At 46.6% G+C, this 20,905-nt stretch overlaps 1 protein-coding gene across 3 annotated transcripts; it reads left to right on the forward strand.

Moving 5' to 3' along the window:
* Positions 1-658: 658 nt before the first annotated feature.
* Positions 659-20,585, forward strand: Det1 (DET1 partner of COP1 E3 ubiquitin ligase). Of its 3 annotated transcripts, none has more exons than XM_028879209.2 (5): positions 659-799; positions 5,063-6,155; positions 9,069-9,256; positions 15,650-15,841; positions 19,971-20,585. In XM_028879209.2, exons 2-5 carry the CDS (start codon positions 5,073-5,075, stop codon positions 20,203-20,205), a joined length of 1,698 nt encoding a protein of 565 aa, XP_028735042.1. In that variant the 5' UTR covers positions 659-799; positions 5,063-5,072; the 3' UTR covers positions 20,206-20,585. The 3 variants fall into 3 exon arrangements, with proteins under 3 accessions (XP_028735042.1, XP_037054416.1, XP_028735041.1); XM_028879208.2 differs by lacking the exon at positions 659-799 and adding an exon at positions 861-1,675; XM_037198521.1 differs by lacking the exons at positions 659-799; positions 15,650-15,841 and adding an exon at positions 852-1,675.
* Positions 20,586-20,905: the final 320 nt, after the last annotated feature.

Raw genomic sequence — 20,905 nt, forward strand, 5'->3', positions numbered from 1 at the left:
AGAAAATAAGACAAAAACAGCTGTTCCCAGTTTATATTCTACCAAAGGGCAGAGAAGCAATACAAAGCAATGCCCAGTAACAAAAACAGATTAATGCAGTGATGAGTGAAGAAATAGTGATCGTGGTGACAAGGGAGCCTTAAGAGATGACATTTGGGGTTTGGTTTCCTGCCAAAACGTCAAAAAATAAACACACACACACACACACACACACACACACACACACACACACACACAGAGTCATATATGTAAAGACTTGAATGATCCAAAAGAGGCTGATGTGGGACATTTTGGGGTTAGACAGCCTAGGAGAATCCACAGGCTCATAGGAAAGAAATATCTTGTAAGTCACGTGTCAGTGAATGGCCAGTAAATGTTATGGGATTCATTTAGTACAGAAGATTTTTATTGCATGCTCCGTGCCCACGGAGAATGACACGGTGCATATAGAATCCTGCCTTCCACCATTACAGGAGAAGCAGGTGAAAACTTAGTTCCTATTCATGGTATGATGAATGTGTCTTGGATCACTGGGGCGCAGGTTTTTCATCCAGCCTCTACGACGTCGATCCCGCCTCCCGGCGCCAGGGTGCGCTGCGCCGTTGCTTAGCTGGATGGCGTCTCGCTCTTCCGTACTTCCCTTCTCGCTGCGCAGCGCTTCCGGTAGCGGGCGGAAGCAGGGGGCCGGTGGTTGCCAACGCCGGGGTCCGGAGGCATGGCGTGGGCGGGGCCGGGGGAGGTGTGCACCGAGCAGGCTAGGGCGACCCTTGCCCCGGCCCCATGAGCCAGGACCCGACAGGTGAGGACTCATCCTTTTCGGCCCGTGGGAGCTCCGCGGCGGGCTCCTCCCCGCATGATCGCCGGGCCCCACGAGCCCCGGCGCCAGGCTTTGCCCGGGGAGGCTCCGCCCTGGCCTTTTCTTTCCGGGGGCGCCCCTTGGGCATGTGTGGCTGCCTCTTGGCATCCTTTTCTTGTTTTGGAAGCCGAGTGAGGGGGCACGTGCACTTGCTCTAACGAGGAACAACAACAACAACAGCTTGCTTTCACACGTTGAGTGACCCGATTTAGCCAGGCTTTCTTTCGTTTCAGAACGCACCAAAGCGTCTACCATGTGCTAGCCCTTGGAGCTGGAGATAAAGAGTATACCGTGGTGACCGAAATAGACCGGGTTACCTCCAGTAGAAAGAGTCCAGTTCAGCGATGAGAATCAAACATTAAACACAACCATGCAGGCGAACGTGTAAATAAAACTTGTGACAGATTCTATAGAAAGAACAAGAAAAGGATGAGTCCTGATTTAGGTAGGGCGGTCAAAAAAAGACTTCCCCAAAGTTGACACTAAAGTTGCAACAGGAGAAGCTAATGGCAAGGACCAGGGAGAATGCATTTCGGAAAAGAAAGGTACCCCTGTGTTTTCCCGCGTTGGCCAAGAATATGGCCTGAGGTAGGCTCAGTGTTTCAAATGAGGAGCTTGCTATGTGTCAAGCACTGTGGTGGGTATCCAGAAGAGGTGTGTAGCTGACCCGGAGAGATCACCCTAAGCATATGCATAAGTAAAATACTGAGCGTAGCAGGGAAGGAGAGGCGTGGCTAGTGTGTTGGGCTGTCTCCTGAGGTGAAAGAAGGCCCTGGAAGACAAGATGATGAAGCTGATAACCACAGATCGTTCTCAAAGGTGAAGAATTTAGAATCTACAAAAGGCCAGATAGTATATTTAAGTCTCTGATCTGTTACAGACACTCAGGTCTTCTTTCCTAGGGCTAAAGTGGCCATAGGCGATATGTAAATGAGTTGAGTGTGGTTGTGTTCCAGGAAAACGTTCTTTCCTAAACCAACCAGAGCAGTAGTTGGGAGCCCGGATTCCCTCAGGTCTAGTCAGCATGCCTTTTAGATTCTTGTCCAGTGGATGTAGCTTCTTCATGGGTAAGCTTGAAACGAAAGGGTTGCAAAACAATGCCCTTCCTATATGTTGTAAGGTTTTTGTTTGTTTTTATGGCACTGGGGATCTGGGCTACTTGTTAGGAAAGCCTTTGCCAGAAACCCCCTCCCCCCACTCTTGATTCCTCTCTGATGATTATGGATGTACATACTTTCTTTGTTGGCCAATTGTATGTCTTTGGGGAAATGTCTTTCAAGAATTGGGGTTTGTGGCTCTTTGTTGCATTCTAGGAGTTCTTTAAATATGCTAAGTATTAACTCCTTATCAGATATTTGGCCAGCAAGTATTTATTTCTATTTATTCTGTAGGTTGCCCTTTCACTTTTGTTGGCTTGTTTTAGTTTTGTATTTTTGAGAGGGTTTCTCTGTGTAGCCCTGACTGTCCTGGCACTCACTCTGTAGACCAGGCTGGCCTCGAACTCGCAGAGCTCCTTGCTTCTGCCACCCCAGTGCTGGGATTAAAGGCGTGCGCCACCATCACCCAGCACCCTTTTACTTTCGAATTGTAACTTTTAGTGTACAGATGTTTTTATGTATTCACATTCAGCCATTTTTGGTTGTGTTACCCATGCTTTTGGTTTCACATCATAAGAAGACATCATTCGCTCCCTTTTCATTAAGTTTCTCCCTGTGGTTTCCTTTGGAAGTTTTATAGCTACAGGTCTTCCCACTTAGTGTTTAATTCATTCTGAGTTAATTTTTGTAAATGGTGCAAGATAAGGGTATAGTTTTATTTTCAAAATTCTTTTGCTTATGATATCCATTTGTCCAGAAGCCATACATTGGAGAAACTCCCCTTTCCTGTTGTGTGGCCTTGGCCTTACTGAACACCAAATGGTGTTTGTCCCTGTGTGTGAGCTTAGGCTTTGGCTCGCTATCTGGGAAAGCAGCTTCAAGAAGGGGAGCTTTGCTGTGTCCTAGTTTCAGAGGGCCCAGTCTGTCATTATGGGGAGGGTCTGGCAGACTAAGTAGAGAAAAGGGGGTACAGGAAAGGGCCAGAATAAGATTTAACCTCCAAAGTTAAGTGTCCATGTCCCTCTCCACCTGCTTCTTCCCCTCAGGCCTTCTGTCTACCCATTATCACCTCCCAGTAATGCTGCCATGAAGAATCCATGAGATAGGCGGGGCAGTGGTGGCACACACCTTTAATCCCAGCACTTGGGAGGCAGAGCCAGGCGGATCTCTGTGAGTTCGAGGCCAGCCTAGTCTACAGAGCGAGATCTAGGACAGGCACTAAAACTACACAGAGAAACCTTGTCTTGGAGGGAAAAAAAAAAAAGAATCCATGAGATACTAATCCATTGATTAGGTCTGAGCCTTCGTAATCTGCTAGTCTCTGGAACTATTTTACAGACACCCAGATGCGTGCTTCACTGATCTGGAGCAGGGGTTCTCAACATCCCTAACCTGTGACCCTTTAAAACAGTTCCTCGTGTGGTGGTGACCCACAACCATAACATTATTTTCCTTGCTACTTCCTAGCTGCAATACCTGTAATTTTGCTACTGTTATGAATCATAAATATCTGTGTTTTCTGGTAGTCTTAGGAGACTCCTGTGAAAAAGTTGTTCAGCCACCAAAGGGGTCATGACTCACAGGTTGAGAACCCAGAGGTTTCTGATTAAGTCATGTTGATAAGATTAATCATGATTTATTCTGAAACTATTCTTTTCCATTGACCTGGTTATGCAAGAGTTATACCTTTATTATTTTTATTATTGTGGCTTTGTAATAGGTTCTGAAATCAGGAAATATAAGCACTCTAATTGTGTTATTTTCCATATCATCTTAGCTGTTTGGTATTCTTTTAGGGTGAAATTTTATGTTTTCACAAAAATGCCATTGGGATTTTGAGAGATTGCTTTAATCTATAGATCATTTTAACATAACACCCCAGTAAGTGTATATATGTACATTCAATGTTACTTTTTTTTTTTTTTAAAGATGGGGTCTTGGGGCTGGGGAAAGTAGCAAAATTGATAGAGTGCTAGCCTAGCATGTGCATCCAGCACCCTGTAAACCTGGTATGGGTGCACAAGCCTGGAATCCCAACACTGGAAGGCTAGGGCGGAAGGAGCAGAAGTTGAAGGCCATCCATGACTGCGTAGCAGGTTTAAGGCCTGCCTGGGATATGTGAGATTCTATTTCAAGAATAGACAGACAAAGACAAGATTTCAGTCAGTATTCTGGTCTGGCCTTTGAACTTGAAGTGATATTCCTGCCTTGGCCTCCTGAGTGGTGGTGTGTGTGTGTGTGTGTGTGTGTGTGTGTGTGTGTGTGTGTGTGTGTGGCTGACCCCACTCACCCCCCCCCCCCCCCCCACGGAGTACTCTTGAACAGGGAGAAATGAGGACTATGTAGATAGAAATATAGAGGAGACAGACAGACAGAAACACAGAATAGCCTCGGGTCAAAACCCATCAGCTCCTTCTGTCTGTCTCTACTAAAGGGCTTTTTTTTTTTTTTTTTTTTTTTTTTGGTTTTTCCAGACAGGGTTTCTCTGTGTAGCTTTGCACCTTTTCCTGGAACTCCCTTTGTAGCACAGGCTGGCCTCAAACTCAGAGATCCACCTACCTCTGCCTGCCAAGTGCAGGGATTAAAGGCATGCGCCGCCGCCGCCGCCGCCGCCGCCGCCGCCGCCCGGCCCTAAAGGGCTTTTAAAAGAATGCCAAGGGGTAGAGCAAAAGACCACCCCCCAGCACAGCCATCCCAAAGTGTAAATGCAGCCCTGCTGTGTAAAGCAAGCTCAGATCTCACTAGGAAGCTTTTGGTGGTGGTGGTGGTGGTGTTTTTTCCTTGTGTACTACCATACCCTGGAAGTGTGATCTTTGTGCTGTTCACAATTGATGTACTTGTCGGCTTACTCTTTGAAAATTCCTGTTAGCTTGTACTTGGAAGGTAATCTTTGGGTAGTGTATCCTTCTTTCAGACCTTTAGATTTAGATATGTCAGGATCACTGTGCAACTCTAATTTTGGAAGGAGAAATGCTGGTCACTGTTGTCCTGGAAGATCCTGGGTTCAGTCAGAGTAAAAGTAATCTGTTTAATTTGCATGTACATATGTATTAGTAAGTTTTGTTCTGTTTTCTTCATTTCTGTTTTTTTTTTTTTTTTTCCTATTCAGAGATGTTATAATGGATCATCATGTTTCTACCATTAAACCTCGAAGAATCCAAAATCAGAATGTCATTCACCGCTTAGAACGCCGGCGTATCAGTTCAGGCAAGGCAGGTACCCACTGGCATCAGGTCCGAGTGTTCCACCAGAATGTCTTCCCTAACTTCACAGTCGTCAACGTTGAAAAGCCGCCTTGTTTCTTGCGTAAATTCTCACCCGATGGACGCTACTTTATTGCTTTTTCTTCTGACCAGACATCTCTTGAGATCTACGAGTACCAGGGCTGTCAGGCCGCAGAGGACCTCTTGCAAGGATATGAAGGGGAGATCTTATCCAACGGCAATGACCAGCGGTCAGTGAGCATCCGGGGCCGGCTCTTTGAGCGCTTTTTTGTCCTGTTGCACATTACCAACGTAGCGGCCAACGGCGAGCACTTGAACCGCGAGTGTAGCCTCTTCACTGATGACTGCCGCTGTGTCATCGTGGGTTCCGCCGCCTATCTCCCCGATGAGCCTCACCCCCCTTTCTATGAGGTCTATCGGAACAGTGAGTCAGTGACCCCCAACCCGAGATCCCCTCTAGAGGACTATTCCCTCCACATCATCGACCTTCACACTGGCCGTTTGTGTGACACACGCACATTCAAGTGTGACAAAGTGGTCCTGTCACACAACCAAGGGCTGTACTTGTACAAAAACATCCTGGCCATATTGTCTGTGCAGCAGCAGACCATTCACGTCTTCCAGGTGACTCCGGAAGGTACCTTTATCGACGTGCGGACCATTGGCCGCTTCTGCTACGAGGATGACCTGCTCACCGTGTCAGCTGTTTTCCCTGAGGTGCAGCGGGACAGTCAGACAGGCATGGCCAATCCCTTTAGGGACCCTTTCATCAACTCCCTCAAGCACCGCTTGCTGGTTTATCTCTGGCGCAGGGCGGAACAGGATGGCAGCGCCATGGCCAAGAGGCGTTTCTTCCAGTACTTTGACCAGCTGCGGCAGCTGCGCATGTGGAAGATGCAGCTTCTGGATGAAAACCATCTCTTCATCAAGTACACCAGCGAGGACGTGGTGACACTGCGGGTCACCGACCCGTCTCAGGTAGGGCTGAACTCTCGTGCCCGGGCCCTGCGCGTCTCCACCCCTCAGGAGCACACACCTTGATGTAGTGTCGACTTTGGCTGTGCTTGGGTTCAAGGTCAAAGTCGCTCTCCTTTTTGTCTGGCCTCACATGCAGATTGACAGTGGAGGGTGAATGTTAGAGCACTGCTGTGTGCGCAGCCAGCTCTGGCTGTGATCTCAGTCGTTCCTCAGGGCATTTTCAGTACCCGTCAGACTGGGCGCAAATGCTGTAGGGTCAGGCTTTGGGCCACATAGGTAGAATCTGCCTAGACTTTTATAAGGCTGCTTATTGAGCCAAACAGGTTCTGGCAGTGAGAATGAGCACTCCATGCAAAAACGGAAGTCCTTTGGGGCTCAGTGGTAGAGAGCTTGTCTAGGATATGAGGCTCTGGGTCCCCAGCACTGAAAAAAAAAGTTGAAAACTCTGACATTGCAGCCCAGTGTGATGGAACACTCCTATAATGCCAACAATCCCCGCGTTGGGAAGGTGATCTTGGGTTCAAGGGCAGTGAGTTCCAGACCAGTGTGGGCTCTGAGACCTTGACTCAGAAAACCAAAGGAGGATAAGAGGTGGTGAGAGGGAGTCGCACCGATGGTACTGAGACGGGAAGTCCAGGGGGCCCTGGATATTGGTCTGTGAAGAGCTCTCCACCTCGGTGTTGACCGAGTAAGAGCCTGCCTCTCTGTGCCTTTGGCTCCCGTTTGAAAGTCTCTGGTTTGGAAATAGAAGACAGCGAGGCCAGTAGTAAAGTAGGACGCCAGCCGGTTCTCCCTTTAAGAGATGCTATACACTGTTGGGGGATGGCTCGGTGGATAAAGCGTCTGGTTATAAACAGGAGCGAGTTTGGATTCCTGCAACCAGTGTAAATGCCAGGGGGGTGTGGTGGCCTGCTTGTACTTCTGGTGTTGAGAAGGTGGAGACAGTCTCGAGAGCAAGCCCCGGGTTCAACCACCAGACACTACCTTAATGAATAGGGTGGACAGGATTGAAGAAGGCCTCCAGCATCAACCTTAGGCCTGTGTGTCACAGACACACGAGTGCACCACATAGGCACGAGAAACAAATAAACACGAGAGATGCTATACAGGACACTGTTTCTAAGGCCTCACTCAACCTGTGGTGAAGTATCTTCCCACTCTCCAACTCCCACCCCCACAGAGAGTGTGCATTCCAGAGAGGCGAGGGGATTGGGTTAGATTTTGTTTTGAGAGTTCTTTTTCTTCCTTGTTAATGATGAGCGGTGTCACTGAGCCACCCCAGGTGAGCATCGGGTTCATAGTACGCGTCACGGAAGATGGGTGGTAAGAGTCCTCGACTTCTTTCCCCTCCTGTCCTTAATTTCCCGGTCTGCTGTAGAGGGGAAGCTGGCAAGTGTTTGTGTAATTGTATATTCACATAATTATGAAAGATCCTGCTAAAACCCTGATAGGATCAAAGCGGTGCCCTAGTCTATAGATGGGACATGAGTCAGTCTTTCATTCAGGTTTCAGCTATAATTACCTTCCTATTTTGGAAGGAAGAAGTTGTCCGTTATCACTGCACTGAGATTATCCTTTTTTCCCTTCGCTAAGAGGTGACCTGTTTTGTCTCTGGTAGTTGCAGTCAGTTACGGCTGGACCTGCTGCTGGGGCCGTGCCCTCGCTCATGGAGTCTGAAACTCGAAACCCAGCCTCTGGGCCCCAGTTGTCCTCTCCTCTCCTCCACTTTAATTTGATAAGTTCCAATAAGGTTAACGAGTGAAAACTGCATCCATAGACAAAGCCTTGGTAATATTATGGGTAGTATTCTCGGGTTGCCCTCCAGCCTCTTTAATTTGCAGCCAAATTTAATTTCCAGGTGACTGCAAAGTCATGTAAGAGGAGCTCTGGGAAGGACTAATTACTAGTGCGACAGGTGGGCCCCATGGCTCCAGAGATGGGTAGTAGAGATTTAGACCCAATCAGAGGAGGGTGAGACTCTAATCCTGGTGTCCTGACGACGTCTTTGAAGCCTGCTGGAAGCTTGCAGATTTGCTTCACACTGCTGTTTTCACCGTGACAAAAACTCAACAGCTTGCCTAACAAACCTGGAGCTTTCTGTTAGGCAAGGCAGAGCCCTGGAAGTGTCAGGGAAGAGGCCTAGTCACCCAGGGCCCCATTCAGAAAAGCCAGCCTGCCTGCCTGCGTGCCACCTATGGTATTTGAATGCTTTTCAGGTGCCCCCTTTATTCTTAATTGCCAGAAATCTCAAATGTATCTTACAAAAGCTCTTGGCTGAAAGAACATTTATGGAGAAAGAAATGAAAAATGCTTGTCTGATTTTTCATTTGTTCATCTGCAGTATCCTGCATGGCTGCAGCTTGCCTGGGCAGTTTTAGCACACAATGTACTTAAGGTGTCTCTCTGTGTGCTAGAAATATTAAGAGGGAAAAATAAATGCCCCTAAATTGAACTTTCAACTGTACACATAGAAGAGGAAATAATTTACCAACAGGCAGCCCTGGGCTGCAAATCACTTTCTCAGCAGGAAAGAAAATTAAATCTGGCATTTTAAAAACTTTTTTTTTTTTTTTAAATCTTAGGTTGGATTGGGAACAAGTAGGGAATAAACACTTGGAAGGAAAAATATTGAATTTGCACAGTGTGAAATGAAAATTGAAAGCCTCTTTATATCTACATGCTGGCTAGCTCAGTAATCCTCGCCACGCAGTGGCCGTGGGAAATCTGGTGGCATCAGGGCTCTCAGCTGATGGAGCCAGTGCCACTTCCTCCAGCTCCAGACCCTCTGGAGCCATGCTCCCTCTCCCGGGCCAAGGCTGAGGTCCCTGAGCGGATCGTCGTAGGGTGTGGACTTGAAGTCAAGTGGGACGTTTCCTAGGCATGGCTGTCCATGGCTGCCTCTCTCCTCTGCAGGCATCCTTCTTTGTGGTGTACAACATGGTGACGACGGAGGTGATCGCAGTGTTTGAGAATACGTCAGATGAGCTTCTGGAGCTCTTTGAGAACTTCTGTGACCTCTTCCGCAATGCGACCCTGCACAGTGAGGTCCAGTTTCCTTGTTCGGCTTCTAGCAACAATTTTGCACGGCAGATCCAGCGCCGGTAAGCTCTTCTGCCAGGCCTCCCCGGCTTCCCTTGAAAGGGTTGGCTTAGGCTGGTAGCCATGTGTTTCAGGAACTATGTGTTCTGTTTGTCCGCCTGGCCTTGGCAGGTCTGCCTAATGGAACTAACTCTCGTGTCATCCTCAAGTTTTCCCGTCTCTGAGGACCTATGTAATAATGTATGCATCGTCTGGGTCCTTCTTAGACCATATGTGAGCTGCAGAAAGATAGAAACTACATCTGTCTATTGCCATATTCTTAGTGGTGCACTGCCAAGCCCTTGCATATTTATGGAATGAGTGATGGAGATGATTTTAGAACTTCTGGTTAAATATGGCATGCTGAACACACCCATTTATCCCTGTTCCATAGTAAATCCCATTAAAAGTAAAGCGAAGGGATAGGGGGTGGACCATAAGAACAGAAGACAAACCAGAGTGGTTGATACGGTTTTGGAAGTAGAAAGTCCATGTTACCTAAGAACCATCTTAGTATATTAGCATGAAAGGATTGGTTCTTTTTTTTTTTTTTTTTTTAAAGATTTATTTATTTACTATGCATACAATGTTCTGCCTGCATGTCTACAGGCCAGAGGAGGCTACCAGATCTCATTACAGATGGTTGTAAGCCACCATGTGGTTGCTGGGAATTGAACTCAGGACCCCTGGAAGAACAGTCAGTGCTCTTAACCTCTGAGCCATCCCTCCAGCCCCAAAAGGATTGGTTCTTTTGGGCTAAGAGCCCATGCTAAATCTGGTATAGTCAGGCAAGGCCTCCTCAGCTTTCATACCTAAATTGCCCTAACCTTAACGAGGTATGGGAAATACCTGTTTTTGGTTCCCAAATAGGCCAGATCACATGGAGCAGATGAATCAGAGCCAGCATTGCTGCTTCTGGGAAAGATGAGCAAAAAGGTAGCTTAGTGCCGTGGCTGTGTGTGTCCAGGGACGGTTGTGAGTTAGACAGAGTCTGAGTCCTCCTTGCCTGTGCCTTTTCTAGTGCACTTACCTTCTGCCTTAGAAGCATGATTTTTTTCTTTTCAGTCTCACTGTGTAGCCTAGGCTGGTCGTGCACATGGTGACTCACTTCCTCAACTTTCCTAGTGCTGGGATTACAGGTGTAGAATACACTCCACTCCCTTTTTGGTGGCAGTGCTGGGAACTGAACCTGGGAATCTTCTTTCAAAATTAACTTTTAAGTTAATCATATCATTAACAAGTTATAGAAGGTAGGTGTTCTTGTTTCTTCTTGTTGCTTTGATAAACACCATGACCAGAAGCACCCTGGGAGGATGGGTTTATTTCAGCTTACACTTGTAGGTCACACTCCATCACTGAGGAAAATCAGGGCAGAGATTCAAGGCAGGAACCTGGAAGCAGGAACTGATGCAGAACCACAGAGGAATGCCACTTACACTCTCTCTATATATTACATATTACATATATTATGTATACAGTGTTCTACCTGCTTGTATGCCTACAGGCCAGCAGAGGGCATCATATCTCATTATAGATGGTTGTGAGCCACTGTGTGGTTGCTGGGAATTGAACTCAGGACCTCTGGAAGAGCAGCCAGTGTTCTTAACCTCTGAACCATCTCTCCAGTCCACCACTTACACTCTTGTTCCTGGCTCTTTCCTAGATAGCTTTTGATTTAGTCTGGGACCACCTTTCTACAGTGGGCTGGGCCCTCCTTCATTCATCAATGATTAAAACAGTTCACCACAGATGTGGCCACAGACCAGTACAATCTAGGCAATTCCTCAGTGTGGCAATTCTTCCAAACTAGTACAGTGGGTAGGCTCAGTCAAAACAGCAAAGAGGCAAGCTCCATGTGGTCAGGAATTTTGATTTCTCTTCACTGCCATGTCCACACCGAGCTCGGCTAGTGTCTGTCAGTAGAGAGGAGCAGAGAGATGCCTGTTGAATGGATGGAGTCATCGAGGAGTCAGGGACACTCTTCTGGCAAGTATGTCAGAACTCCTGTGGAATTAAGGAGCATCCCAGGCACCTTGTGAAGAGGCAGTAACAGTTGATGAGAAAAGTTGCATACTCATTCAGTGAGCCTGAAAATTTTGTTTCATGCCACCAAAGACTGAAAAGTTACAGATGCTCTTGTACATCTTGCCCACAAAATATATCTTGAGTAGATTTTGTTAAGTGCCCTATCGTAGTTTGCTTTAATGAATATATAATGTACATGTAAACTGAAATGATCTTTTTTATTTCTTGTAAATACTTGGCTCTTAATGGAAAATTGTGTGGTAAATGTTCTCTAATAGTCTTTATGTAAAAACAAAAAACACAAGTAGCTTATGGGTTAGCATAAAGCATGCAAACAAACAAAATGGACTCTTAAGTCTTGAATCATTTAAGAAGTGCCATTATCCTAAAAGAGACCAAAACAGACTAGGAGAGGGAGCGTCAGAATTGCAGTCATTGAAACAAGTGAAGGTGTAAATACAAGGGTATTCTAGAACACTGATGCTCTAGGAGACCTAAACTTTGTTAGATTTAGCTGAAGAACTCTCCAAGAGAAAAAGAAGGGGCCAGGGTAAGGAAATGGGAAGGAAAGAGTTTAGGAGTTAAAGTTGAGAGCATTTGCCCTAAAGTTCTATACCTGGCCAAAGAGCACTTTCTAACTCTGACGAATAGAATTGTCTAGATTGGCAGCACCATCCATGACTATTGGAGCCAACTGTTAAACTTTGAGGAATTTTTGCAAGCTGATTGTTAAACATAGCCATTACTACATTGTAATCACTTCCTTACTTTGGCATTATCCATCCCTTTGAGGTTGTCTTCACCAGGTTTCTGGAAGCTACATAGCGAAGTCCTATGGCTCATCTCCAACAGTGTTTGATGATGTCATGTTAGTACCTTGAGATTGGCCCCAGCAGGAAGCTTACACCACAGAAACTGGCAAATGCTACAAATCATGCCTACCCCCAAGAAAAATCACCCACCTTGCCAGCATTCTGCTCATTCAAGTACTTAGTGTAGTCAGAGAGAAAAGGCCCACGTGGAGGCATGCTATGAAGTTTTGAAACACTGGAGACAACGGTAAATCATAAAAGCTTTGAGCGAGAACACACATTTCACACGCAGAAACGGTGTCAGAATGGCGTCAGACGTGCCAGGGTCAGTGCTAAGGGCTTACACACGTGACAATCGTGCCTCCAAGATCTTGTGAAAGGAGTGACTTCAAGGGCTTGGGACTGTAGTTCAGTGAAAGAGTACTTCCTGCTACTCACAAAGTTCTGGGTTCAATCCTGCTCCCACCCCTGGTACCACCAAAAATGACTGTCTTCTTTTTCTTTTCTTTGTTTTTTTGAGACAAGAACAGTCCAGGCTGGCCTTGAACTTGGGTTCCTGAGTGCTGGGATTACATATGTTTGCCACTGTGCCTGGTGAAAAGGATTTCTCATTTAGAATCCTACATTCAAATAGAGTAGAACAAAGATATTTTCAGAGCTGTGGGACTCAAAAATGAAATCATTTTTATGTGTCTTTCTGAGGAAGCCTTTGGAAAACACATGTCATCAGTAAGCCCCAAAGAGATGGTTTGTAGGCAACAGAGTCAGAGTTCTGAGGGTGCTAAAAGGGAAGCTGCAGGGTCACAGTTCACAGGTCAGGCCGGAGGGGCACAAGAGAGTGAAGGATCCAGGAAGGAAGGGTTTCAGGGAAAGGCAGAGCTGGGGCATTATCTGGTGGGTCTGAGTGTATCTTCACTGCTGTTCTGTAGATCATCAATGGTATGTGAGCAGAGGTGTTGAAGGAGACCAGGAGCAACCCGTGATTAATCAGGAATCAGATAACATCCAGCGGAGGCAATAGCAAGGCCAAGGGCTGTGGTATTTCTGAAGCCTTTGAAAGACACCAAGGAGGGCAGATGGCTGGATTGAGGCCTTTGAAGGACACCAAGGAGGGCAGATGGCTGGATTGGAGTGAGCAAAGTATTTGGTGATGGTACCACTTCAGATGTGATCAGAGTAGTGGCAAATGGTGTTGATTTCTTTCTCCCTCTCTGCCTCTGCCCACTGAGATTTGACTCTAGAGGCCTCTGGTATGCTAGGCAATGCTGTGTCACCGAGCTATATCCCAGTCATCTTTCTACATTGCTTATTTTAAGCAGTCTCACCAAGTTGCCCAGACTGGTCTTGAACTTTCATTCCTGCTTCAGTGTCCCAAATAGCTGGAATTACATAACTCTGTCACTAACCAGATGGTTTACCTTCTTTTAAACTGAGAAGTAAAAAGGACAAGTTTGTGTGTTGATGGGACTGATCCTGTAGAGAAAGAACCTGCCTAGTATGTGAGAGGAAATGAGATCTCCTGTCCCAAAAGAGAGATTGGTATGCCATGCAAGGACGAAGGTCCTCTTCTGCTTCCCTGTGTTCATCAGTAACAAACCAGGGGGAGATGAGGTAGCCGTGGAGAGAGTAGGAGATGGCTGGACTGTGGAAGTGCAGAGGAGTATCCCTCCACATTGAAGGCCTGTGCAGGGTTCATGGCCAGAGGTTGAAGTGAGCATTTCTGTTTTCTTTTCTCCAGCCATAGGGAACTGAGCAGGCACAAGCATAGAGTCAGAAGAGCTGAACTTCACTAGAGCCCTACTTGAAAGCATAGTTCAAGGGTTAGAGCATGCGGTGGAGCTGTTTCATGATTAACTGTGGATTGTAAGATGCCCAAGAAAAGAGAGATGACGTACTGGGTGTGTGAGATGGGAGGACATGGTGGTGGAGTCAGTGGGTGTTGGAGGGTTGTTGAAGTTGGGATGTAGAAGGCTGGAGCTGGGGAGACAGAGGATGGCTGGAACATGGGGTGGCCACCTGGGGTTGCAGTGGCTGCGTGGTGAGAGTGAGGCTGTAGGAATGAATGTAGGGATGCAGCTGAGAAGGCGGGGCTGGGAGGCCATGCTGTTGGAAGGATGGTTACTGAGAACTTTAAAGTCCCCTAGAGTTAAGAGATGTTAGTTGGACAGAGTGACCCAGCCCAGAGCTAAGTGCTGCAGATAGCAGAGGGATGGCTTCTTCATATTTCAGGCAGTGGGGAGCTGGGAGAGCGGGGCTGTGGTGTTCGTTGTTGAAGAATAGGAACTGCTTCAATGTACAGATCCCGAGGCCGTCCTGGAGGCTCTGGGCCTCACAGAGCCATGAGACAGCTCCCGTCATGCTACTGTCAGTGGTGACAGGACAGAGACACAGCTCCATGGTGCCTCCTTCAGTAGCCTGAGGAGTTCCCTATCCTTTGGGGACCTTCACCGGAGTAAAACCAGATCCATGGCATGGCAGCAGAAAAGAATCTCAGGATGAGCCAGGGTGTGGCAGAATCGGAAGTTATTAGAAGACATTTTGAACAGATTGAAGGACAGGGTGAAGAACAAGGTTAATAGAGAGGCGCTCAGGAAAGGGTGAGACACACCCACGCGGTACGTATGGTGCTCACGTGGGAGTTGTGGTAAAATGTCTTTACAGTAGCGTGTGTACTCGGTTTGGTGGCTTCTTGGTTATATCTAAAAGGGTTGCTAAGGAACTTTTTCTTGCCTGGTGAATGAGGTTTAGGATGGTTTCAGAGATACATTGACTGATGTACAGCTGATGAAGGCCCTGGTTCACAAGCTGCAGGGGAAGTTAAGATTTAAATTTTTTAAAAACGTTACTGTAACATGAATCTTAAAGGGATTCATGTTACAGTAACAAAAAACACGGGAGCCAGATATTGGGGTGAACACTGAAAGATCAGAGACAGAACAAGCCACAGCTAACCTCACCTCAGTTCCTCAGCTGATCCTGTTTCCTCAAACTGGAAGCCTCTGAGTCCTCATCCGGAATGAATCTCAGCTGAACTGCTGCTAAAAGCCTAAAAGTTTAACAAGCCTAGTTCCTGGTTCTCCCGCCTTATATAGCTTTCTGCTTCCTGCCATCACTTCCTGAGATTAAAGGTGTGTGTCACCATGCCTGGCAGTTTCCAGTGTGGCTTTGAACTCACAGAGGTCTGGGTGGATCTCTGCCTCCCAAGTGATAGGATTAAAGGCGTGTGTACCACCATTTTCTGGCTTCTATGTCTGTCTAGTGGCTGTTCTGTTTTCTGACCCCAGATAAGTTTATTAGGGTGCACAATATATTGGGGGACACAATGTCACTGCACGTTACTGTATGTGTATAGTATGAGTGCATGTGCCATGGCACACATAGGCTGTCAGAGGACGGTTTTGGGGAGTCGGTTATCTCCTTCCACTGTGGGGTCTGGTGACTGAACTCAGGTCAGGTCTTCTTCAGGCTTGTGTGGCACTTTTCACCTGCTGAGCTGTCTCTGGATTTTAAACATGTGCACGTGACTTTTAAACTGAGGCAGCTGCTGAGAAAGCCTTCCTTACTGGTGCTTTGTTCTAGGTTCAAAGATACGATTATAAATGCCAAGTATGGAGGGCACACGGAGGCTGTGCGCCGGCTGCTAGGCCAGCTCCCCATCAGTGCCCAGTCTTACAGTGGGAGCCCCTACCTGGATTTGTCTCTCTTCAGCTACGATGACAAGTGGGTGTCAGTCATGGAGCGACCCAAGACTTGTGGAGATCACCCGATCAGGTATTTTGTCACCCCCACAGCTCCATACTGCTTGAGGCGAAGGGCACCGCGCTTCCTCTCTTCCTCGTCTGTGACATGGGTCAGTGACTGGTAGTCTCTTCTTGTGCTGAAAGGAAAGGGCAGGCCATTTCTACTGAGTGGTGAGGGCCTGGATCACTTAGGTATTATTCTCAGAAGTTAGCTACTGCTGCTCTTGGCTTCCCATGAAAACGTTTTATTCGGGTAAATGCTGTCTGCTATTAAAAGTATCCAAGGAAGCCGGGTGGTGATTGACGCATGCCTTTAATTCCAGCATCTGGGAGTCAGAAACAGGGTGGATCTCTGAGTTTGAGTCTAGCCTGTTCTACAGAGCAAGTTCTAGGACAGCCAGGGCTACACAGAGAAACCCTGTCTTGAAAACAAAATAAAACAAAAAAAATAAAAGCATCCAAGGAAAGGAACTTTATTTCCCATTTTTAATAACCCGATGGCATTCCATAACAGATTTTGTATTCACTATATTTTACTGAAATTATTTTATCAATGTTACTAAGTAGAAAAAGCAAAGATAATTTTTTACTTTTGGAATCTTTTTGTTTGTTTAAGATTATTTTATGTGTATGAGTGTTTTGCCTACATGTGTATGTACACCACGTGTGTGTCTGGTGCCCACAGAGGTCAGGAGAGGGTGTCAGATCCCCTGACCTGGAGTTATGGTTGGTTGTGAGCCACCATTCTGGGAATTACAGGTGTTATGAGACCCTGTGGATGCTGGAAATTGAACGCAGGCTCTCTGTAGAGCAGCCAGTACTCTTAACCACCGAGTTATCTGTCTTCCCAGCTTCTACTGCTGGGACCTTAAACTTAGCCCCTTGTTGGCCTCCTCCTCTCTCCTAAAGCCACACCTGTTCCTCTACATCTGAGCCTCTGCTGGGATGGATGCTGTGAGGTGGACCGGGCTCTGTCTCCAGTGGGCTTGACTGGCCGGGAGGGCTCGGAGCCCTAAGCTGTAGCTTGGAAGGTCTTTTCACACAGAGACAGTAGCACGCAGAATTTATAGTTTTGTTCATTTCTTTCCTCCCTCTTTCTCCCTCCCTTGCTCCCTCTCTTCCTCCTTTCCTTCTTCTCTAGGCTGGCTTTGAACTTAATGTACAGCCAAGGATGATCTTGAACTCCTCACCCCACCCCACCCTTGTTTTATAGGTAATGCCTTATCACACCTACCTGTAGTAAGTCCGTTTGTCATCAGCATCATTATGTATATGTGTTAAATGGATCTTTGTAACATATTCTGTAGAGTTAATCACTATTCATAGTATTTCTCTTGGGAAATTGCAGTCAAGTTCCTAAAATTAATTTTTTTTTATTTTATCATGGCAAATTTTATATCTGTGATGACCCTCTGTATCTCCTAGCTTCAGGGGTGTCAGCTTCTGACCAGCTGAGCTGCTTCCTCACCCCACCTCCCTGCCGCTCTGGATTCCTTTTCAGTAAACCGCTGTTTCCCTTGAATTTTACCCACAAACATTTCAGTGTGGATTTCTAAAAGTTAACAAGCTTTAACAAACACCCAAAGCCTTGATACCACCCTGTCTAAACCAAATTCACAATTTATGAATGGGGCTGGAAATGTAGCTCAGTAGGTAGACCGCTTACTTGGCCTGCGCCGAGCCCAGCTTCAGTCCCCAGCCCCACATAACCCTGGAGTGGTGATGCTGCACACCTGGTGGTGCACGTGGGTGATGGAGGCGGGGGTGGGGGTGGTGTGGGGTGGGGGTGGTGGTGTCAGGAGTTCAAGATCATCTTCAGCTACACAGCAGGTTTGAGGCCAGCCTGGGCTACAGAGACCCTGCCTCAGAACAAACAGTCCTTTGTTAATGTCCCCAAGCATCTGATTAGTTCCCCTGTATTGCCTGTGAGTACTCTTTGCACAGTTCCTTTGTTTGACTCATGTTCATATGCATGTGGCTCTACCCTTCAAATTGTAGTCTGTAGGTTTACTTCTCTCTCTCTTTTTCTTGCAATGACATCATTGTTCATCCCCAACTTGTTCATCCTGTAGTCTTCCTCACATCTGGGCTCTGTTCATCACATGCTGGGAATAGAAATATTTACTACATTTCTCATTCCCCCTGCTTGCCTACAAATGGGTGGTTGGATTTAGAAGCCCCAACAACTCACTTTAAACCCTGTATGTGTTGGCAACTATGTGGGTAGGTTAGTGTGCTTTTTATGCATAAAAGCACATAATGGGCCTCGTTTGATATAGTCAAGTAGATACATTTCTGTCCTTGCTGATTTCCCTGCTTTTTCAGTTTGAAAAGATGAGCCCAAGGAACACCCTGCAATGCCATTGCTGGACTGAGGAGGCTTCTCTTGTAACTCCTTCATGTTTTTACTCCAGATGAGAACTGGAAGATATTGCAGGCTTCTGAAGAGGCTGTCCTGTCAGTTCCTTCGCCGTCTCCTCCATTCTGGTCTTTGTCAATGTGTGTGTGTGTGTGTGTGTGTGTGTGTGTGTGTGTGTGTGTGTGTGTGTTCATGTTTGCATTTGCAGCTTTAATCACAACAGGCATCATGGGTGTCGACTGCTTTAACTTTAGGGGTGTTTGTCCGTTGTGTTACACGGTCCTCACACTGATTCACTGTTCTATCAAGTAGACATGTCATCATTTATCCAGCCTTCTGACCATCTTTTTTATGCATTTTTATATTAGAGCAACTCTGATAATGCCATCGTTAATCATTTAAATTAAATTCTGAGGATATGAATTCTTGATGATGGGATTATTTTATCAAAAAGTCTGATTATCCTTGAGCTCAGGGGTGGCACATTTCCCATGTATGTGCTGCAAGGCACTGGATTTGAGCCTCAGCTCTGCAAAATAATAAAATAATAGTTATAATAAAAGTATGAGTATCCAAAAAAGAAAATCAGAACTCTCCATTTGGTTCAGAACTCTCCATTTTCTGGAATTCTCCAGCCTGTTCATCATCTCTAGTTTCCCAAACCACAAGTTATTCAGAAACATCTTTTGTCTAATTGTGTTAGGTGGAAAATCCTAACCCAAATCACTCGTCATTTTGTTTGTAGGCAAGTGCCCTACTGCTGAGCTGCATCCCTAGCATGTGATTTTATTTCTGTGTGTGAAAAATGACAGCCTTCAGAGAGAATTTATTTTTATTTTTATTTTTTTTATCATTTATTGAGGTGCTCTCATGTAGCCCAGGCAAGCCTCAAACTTGCTATATAGCCAAGGCTGGCCTTGGACTTCTGATCCTCCTACCTCTGCCCTCCAGAGTGCTGGGATTACAGACATGTGCCACTATACCTGGTGCAAGAATTTGTTCTTAAATCTGAAAATCTTAAAGATTAGCCCAGAATGGCACTGGTCTATGCAGGAGCCGCTAGCCACTTACAGCTCTCGAGCACCTAATGTGAGCCGCGGCCAAGCGGAGATGTGTGTAGGTGTCAAGTACGTTTCAGATTTCAAAGATGTAGTGAAAGGAAGAGTGTATGGTATCCCAGGGTTTGTTTGTTTGTTTTGCATGACTGTGGGTTGTAATGGTAATATTTTGGATATATTGGATTACATTAAATATATTACAAAATAAATTCCACTTTTTTGTTTTACTTTTTTAAAATATGGCTATTCAAAGATTTAAAGTTAGCCGGGCGGTGGTGGCGCACGCCTTTAATCCCAGCACTCGGGAGGCAGAGCCAGGCGGATCTCTGTGAGTTCGAGGCCAGCCTGGGCTACCAAGTGAGTTCCAGGAAAGGCGCAAAGCTACACAGAGAAACCCTGTCTCGAAAAAAAACCAAAAAAAAAAAAAAAAGATTTAAAGTTACACATGAAGCTTAGATTTGCTGTTTGCATTTCATTTTTAATGCCAGCTTAAACAGTCCTCAGGCAGGAGCTTCTGGAAGCAGGGAGGTTCTGATTTAGTCTAGTTCTGGGTCGTAGTGAGAAGAGGTGATCACAGACTCAGGACAGGAGTTAACTTTACAGTCCCTCTGCCTCTCAGCCGAGCTGATCAGATAAGGTGGCTTCCTGCTTCTGCTATCAGATGAACTACTGAGGGTCTGCCTCCCCTGCTGTCCGGATTTCAAGATGGCAGTGATACAGCACCGTGTCTTTTCTCTGTTTAGGTTCTACGCCCGGGACTCTGGCTTGCTGAAGTTTGAGATCCAGGCAGGCTTGCTGGGCCGCCCCATCAACCACACGGTGCGTCGCCTCGTCGCCTTCACCTTCCACCCCTTTGAGCCGTTCGCCATTTCGGTGCAGAGGACTAACGCAGAGTACGTTGTCAACTTCCACGTGCGGCACCGCTGCACCTCGGCGCCTCACCACAGCCGCGCTGGCCAGGACTTCGCCCCTGCTTGACTCCGTGGACTCCAGAGCAGAAGCCTCTGGTTGCCAGCTTTGGGGATTCCAGACTGGAACCTCCCCCCACCTAAGACAGGGCCTTCGAGGAGTGGGATTGGTGTTCCTGTTACCCAGCTGATGTTTTGTAAAGTTGTCTGGCTTTTCCCTGTGGGAACACCTAGCATTAAGTCCATTTTATTTTGTTTACTTAGCATTTTATGGCTGTGAAAATAGAAGCATTACACCTTTCCTCCTGGCTGCACCTCTTTGGCATTCAGGTCTGAAGCCTGCAGCAGGTAAATCATGTTTACTCCTGAGAATTATGTACTTCTTTCCATTTCTCCAACAAGCAGGGCTCTTTATAAGAGAGAATAAAGCCTTGGTATTTTCTTATGAAACTCTCTCTCTCGCTTGATGTTCCCTTACACCGATCCTTTTTGGATGCTTAGGTTGAAAGAAGGGCTGTGAGAGAAACGAAAGGCCCTGAACGCAGCAGCGGCTGTTCCTGGGTGTGCTAAGTGGCCAGTGCCCGCATGAGAGGCAGTCATTTGCCGGCACTGTTTCCTCCCCAGGGGTTTTCTGCTGGTAATTGTTAGCACCAGAGAAGTGGGGTAATCACACATCCTCATGTGGAAGCATGCTCACATCTGCTGCCCATGTCATGCTGGCGAGAGAGCATGCGGCCCTGGGAGTCTTGGCAGAAACAAACCATGGGTAG

Source organism: Peromyscus leucopus, chromosome 1 (assembly GCF_004664715.2).
Source record: "Peromyscus leucopus breed LL Stock chromosome 1, UCI_PerLeu_2.1, whole genome shotgun sequence".
Lineage (NCBI taxonomy): Eukaryota > Metazoa > Chordata > Mammalia > Rodentia > Cricetidae > Peromyscus > Peromyscus leucopus.